The 5,960-nt window shown below is 39.2% G+C and overlaps 1 protein-coding gene and 1 non-coding gene across 2 annotated transcripts; both read left to right on the forward strand.

The window, feature by feature from the left end:
• The first annotated feature begins 358 nt into the window (after positions 1–358).
• LOC148789770 (signal recognition particle RNA) lies at positions 359–666 on the forward strand. The gene has a single exon (XR_016079976.1).
• Positions 667–2,546: 1,880 nt separating this feature from the next.
• On the forward strand, positions 2,547–3,263 carry LOC104605483 (uncharacterized). Its single transcript, XM_010270262.2, has one exon. The coding sequence runs from the start codon at positions 2,547–2,549 to the stop codon at positions 3,261–3,263; it is 717 nt and encodes a 238-aa protein (XP_010268564.2).
• The last annotated feature ends 2,697 nt before the right edge of the window (positions 3,264–5,960 follow it).

Raw genomic sequence — 5,960 nt, forward strand, 5'->3', positions numbered from 1 at the left:
AATCTTAAGCTTAGGAACTTTTGACTTGAGTCGACCTCGAGCTCAAGGTTCTAGCTATTCAAGCTCGGCTCGGCTCGAATCCACCCCTACTTGGAGTTAATAATTAGTTTATTGCCAAATGGACATCACGATTAACAAGAATTTGAAATTATTAGTATTTCCCATCCCACCTCAATTGCTTTGTAACTTGGATAAATAGCTTTAAAGTTGAATAACCCCTCCAAACAAGAACCTTTAACTTCCACAATATTCTTAGATTGAGAAGTTAGATGAACACCACGTCTATGGCAAAAGTCCCATATTGGTAAAGCATAAGAAGTTCTTGTTCCTTATTAGATCCATCAGTCCATTAGATGTTGCCGAGCTTGGTAGCACAAGCTTGTAACTCAAGCAAGGGCACCAAGGTGATTGAACGTTGGCTCGATTCTTGCAAGCAGGAGCAGTCGGAGCTAATTTGCTGGCACGCCCATTCCAAGTAGGGAGTTGAACCATGTGACTTGAACAAAAGCTTGGGTCTTATGGCTCTTAGAGTGGAGGGCACCGCGTCAGGCTGGCTTCACAGAGCAGCGAAAACCTCCCGCTCCTATCAGTGGAAGGACAACGAGCTAGTGCTTCCCTGTCCCAACAATTGCCCTAAGAGTCGAGCCTAATCGGACAATCACCTTTTGCTTTCTTTTTTTTTACTGTAAGTCTATAACAACTACTGGATTCATTCAAGGGAAGAGATTTGGGTTTTTATGGAATCTTGTAGATCAATTTTAATTTCCCTTTTCTTTCTCAATTTTCTTAGCTACTCCTATAGTTCTATGTGTCCATGAACCACTAAGGAAGGCGTGCGGCTGAATAGTTTTTTAACTGTCCATTCCATTCTTTGGAATTTGTCTAAAAATTAACTCTTAAAAGACCCAAAGGAAGAGAAAAACAAATGGAAAAAAACTCTTGTTCTTTAAAATTGGGTAGGAGAGAAAAACAAGCAGATCGAACTTGTTCTACTCTTTTCACTACTGGTTTTCAAGTTTTCTTCAGATTTTCAGGCAGGAACCACTAGGTTTGGTTGTTACATCATATGATATATGATATTCTGGAAACCTACAAATGGAAACATTTTGCCTTTCAGTGTTTGAATTTAAAGTGATCAAAATGGAGGAAATCCTAATTTGCTGAAGGTTGGTGATGATATCATTATCAACTGAAGTTTGTCTTATTGCCTTAATGGATTTGATGGCATGCAATTTTCAATTCTTATCCATAAATAAACAAATGATAATAAGTAAAATAATAATTGTTTCGTATAGCCATCCCTGCTGCCTGTCGTATATCTAACAGCCTCCGTTCTGCCTCATTCTCATTTTCATTTGTTTTTAGCAAGATCGCTCTTGCTTCTTCAACGGTGGTGTTTTCATTTGTTTTTATAGAAAGTTCGAGCACAAGCACCATAGGTTTTTTGTGAGCCTAGCTTTAATAGCTAGGTATTCAGCTCAACTCGGCTCGAATCCACCCTTGTTTGTAAATCGAGCAGGGGCATAAGGTAGTCAAATGTTGGCCCGACTCTAACAAGTGCGGATAATCGATGGAGTTTGTATGGGCACCCCATATGTGCCCCACAAAATATCTCAACCGTGCACTAGTAACATCTCCCAAAGCAAGTATGGGAGATGTTCCAATGCACGTTGAGATGTAGGGATGATAACTTTCCTTATCCCCATCAAGTACTTGGCCTTGGCCTCCAAGCAACTTGCAACGGCCGGCCAATGATACGAAACCAACTCATGTTTGATCAGTTAAACATATTCTCCCAGCTTGGGCTCCCCAAATATTTCTGCTCATACTTTCTAATCCTATAAGCTAATGTTGATCAAAGCCTAGTTGGATACTATATGCCACAGCCTAATCCAACTCTACCAACCTTGAGACTTCATTGTTGGGTTTAGGGCCTTAACAGCAGGAACCCCACCCACGTAAGTTTGTAGGTGGAGTCTTAACTAATGCAGCAATTTAGAATCCTAATAATGCAAATCAAAATTATTTTCTGTCCTTGCGTTGCAAAAATCCTGTTTATATTACCTAAACAAGAAGGTTTCAGACCAGTCCTATTCAACTACTACAACTTACCGTTGATTTAGGATAGGAAACGGTCACCGAGTTTCAAATTTAACAAAATACAATGGCAGTATTTTGTGACCCAAGTAATTAAAGAAAAAAAAAGTGAACTCTTTCCACGTACCGTCCGTCCGATTGGAATTTTGAGCTTGGGTCCCATGACCACTTTTAACGCTGTCGTTGTTGAAAGTGAACTCTTTACTCTTTCCAAGAACAAGTAGGAAATCCAGTTTGGGAATTAGAAATAAAAACTTCTAATTCAAGAACTAGCTATCGTCTTCCAGTTTTACACTCTTACTGCATTATAAAAACAAACCCAGTAGCTTTCGTCTCCCATGTTGTCATTCACATCATCAATACTCGCACACCAATTTCTGCTTAATTTTCCACTCTTCTTCCAGTTCGAGTTTTTAATTCACTACTCAATCTTCATTCCAGCCTTCAAGATGCCGCCATTCATGAAGTTGTCTGCTTATATGCTCTCTTGGAAGCCATGGGACCAAGATGGTTTCGATAGGTTCACCATCGAAATCCAGTTTTTAAAGACTACCACCTGGCTTCTGCAATCGGGGGATGACGAAGGAGACGATGCTCATGCATTAGCGAGGACGATTGAGGTGGTGGGTCCCGCAATCACCAAGAGCTTCAGGTTCAATACTCGCTGCTTACTATCCGACCTCCATCGTCCAAGGTTGGTTTCTTACATTCTTTCCGAGATGGGCTTGTCTGAGCAGGCGAATGAGATCCTGGAACCAACCATTTCTCCATTTGCCCGAGAGGTGGCCCTTGCTGTTTCTAATGGAGACCCCATTGCGCTTGCTTCCGTCCATATATTCCAGACGCTCGCTCAACGGTACGACGAAAATGCTGCCATAGCCGCAGCTTTCGTGGAATCAATGGATGCCGGCAATGGTGGGTTCGGAGCTGTCCCTGCGTCTGCGTCCGCCATTGAAGCGTTGGAAGTGGCGAGACTCGACGTCGATGGTGGTGGTGTGGGTTCCACTTCCACCATAAATTGTGCCATCTGTTTGGAAGAGCTTCCGATCGGGTCGCAGATCACTCGCATGCCTTGCTCGCATGTCTATCATGGAGGTTGCATTTCTCAATGGTTGCAGACGAGCAACTTTTGTCCGTTGTGTCGTTATGAGATGCCTAAAGTTTGATTAATTGACACAGTTTGATTGTATATTGGTTTCTGAATTTATGCTTATTTGTTTCATCTGATGAACACAGTTTTACAATTTTATTCTATTCTGGAATTTAATTTATTTATTTGATCGATGGTTTAGCGACAATCAATAGTTATTATACAAAATTGCTAATGATGGTATTTGTTCAAACAATAAGGCTATGTTTGGCTTGAGCTATCAAGTCTCGATCTGTTGCTCATCAAGTTGTGTGCAATATGGCTACGTAATCGGTTATGAGTGACAAAACGTCAGTGTAGTGTTCAATACAATAAGTGTGGGTCCCATGCATGTGCTTACGTAAGCTACCCAAGGTGTCAAAATCGAGCCCTAATTTCCTACTATGACAATTGTACCCACTCCAACCCACAAGACATCACAGCCACACATGAAAAACATCTAATGCTCTTATGAGATAACATCTTCTCCCCACAAAAGATTACCCCACAACACCCCATAATGCATCCTTGCCGTGTATTGAAAACATCTCCCGATAAAATATCAGAATTGATAATATCATCATCAAAAGATATTCTCAACACACGGCATGGATGTGCTATGGGGTGTGGTGGGGCCACCCCTTGTGGGGAGGAGATGTGAAATCTGCTCTTACATGTTATTAAGCATGGGGAGATGTTTTCAATGCATAGAGAAAGTGTTTTGTGGGTAGAGTGTGTAAAGTTCTTGTGGTTAAAAGATCTTGAGCTAGTGTCTTTTACAAAATGACAATTGAATTAAATAATAACAAGGTGCCAAATTGCCTAACTGGTAATATCTTTGTCTGGTTGTAGTAGAGATGTTGCAATAGAATCTGGCCTAAGCATGTGAATAAATCCAACGACAATGTTTTTACTCAATGGTGATCATTCGATCAAAGCAATAAAATGAACCATGTAATTGTCATGTCATATTTACATAAGTGAACCATGTGGCCATGTTGGGACGAGTTTGGCTTCAATCAATGTAATCCGGTGCTCACACCATTCAAACAACCTTTTGCAACATGCATTAGAAATATCTTTCCATAAAATAAATCTCATAAGTATAGAGATATTCTCAATGCAACCCTATAAAGACTGTTCGAATGGGCTTTAAGCCCAACTCGGTTGGGACTTAGAAAGCTATAAAAATATTGTGCTCTACAATCCAATGAAACGTAACTATAATCTATTAATCATTAACCAAACATCCGTGGCCTGAGTTTTCACGAAATGGCATTTAGAAGGTTGCACATAAGAGCTAGAGAGAGATTGGAATTTTTTTTTTTTAAAATCCAAATTGAACTTGGAGATAGAAGGGTGGGTCAAATTCAGCTTATTGTGCCTGATAATTAAGATGGCGTTAGATAACACTTTTTAGACATCTAAAGTCTGAAAATGTTACTTTTCAAATGCCACCTGTGTTTGAGTATGAAAGGATGATCTGGAATATGAAATTCTAAGACTGTGGCCCAACACTTAATGCATTTAGAAGCATTTTAGATCTAGAGAAAAGTCCAAAATGCCCATGAATAATTTCAAGAAGACAAGGTATGACCCTGTTTTAAACCCAAAATTATCTCATCCGAGTTTTCCTCTTGAACGACAAGTGACTTGCGACACTACACTTTTAGTCCAAGGTTTCACAAAGTAGAAAAGCATCTGCTGCATCTGATTTTCTTGCCATTCTGCACTTTCAGTTCTTCAATCCAATTTCACAATCTTCCTCATTTCTGATGTTTTTTGTTCATTCAGTTCCAATTTTAAAATCTAGGGCACAAAATCAGTTGGTTCAATCTCTACAATGATGAATATCTTTCGACTTGTAGGAGACGATGCATTAGCGACGATTGTCGTGTTCAAGTGATGCAAATTTTTCCTTTTGGAGTAGATAAATTATTTTCCCAAAGTGAAATTCCTCAATATTTTCTAAGATTTTTGTTAAGTTATTCAGGTGGTAGAATTGAATTCTTCTTGTTCTTGTATCTTGTTGTTGCAATTAGGGATTTTGCTTAAGATGTAGGAACTGTATGCACCGGTGTTCCTGGTTTGATACTTGGATCTCTTCACAACTTCATGCTCAATCCAATGTAAGAAGAACAAAAATGACGGGAGTTCAGAATCGACTTGATTTTACTATTTGGTCATTTCGATTTGGGTTTAACGTTCTGTATTTTGTTGTGTTGTCTTTCTTTGGGAAAAAAGGATTGATGAACAATGGTGATGGGAAAATCCGAGAAGTAGAAAATCTTGATTGGCAGACCATGGAACATACTTCACTGAGTAAGAAGGAAGGCAGTGAAGTAAACTTCTGTAGTCGACAATTAATAGATGAAGCCTCTACAGTGGAATCAAATTTTCCACCAACAAAAGTCGTAGAATTGATTAAGCATAACTTTCTAACAACACTTAGGAGCAATGTTTTAAAAAAGGGTAATTGTAAACACACCATCACTTTTTTCTAAGTTCTCTTAAACCCACCACAACTTTTCAAAATGTCTAAAAATCATCATGTCAGTGAGATTTTATTTTCTAAAACTCACCATTTACAACACCATTAAAGTTGAATTATCCTTGTTGTTCACGTCAACCTAAATGCATATTTCATGACTAAACTACCCCTGAATGGTGAGTGGGCCTGTTGAACAATTTTTTTACCGAACTCTTGGGTTTTGGATAGGTTTGGAAGTTGCAC

This window comes from Nelumbo nucifera, chromosome 8 (genome assembly GCF_055504915.1).
Source record: "Nelumbo nucifera cultivar China Antique chromosome 8, China Antique-T2T, whole genome shotgun sequence".
NCBI lineage: Eukaryota > Viridiplantae > Streptophyta > Magnoliopsida > Proteales > Nelumbonaceae > Nelumbo > Nelumbo nucifera.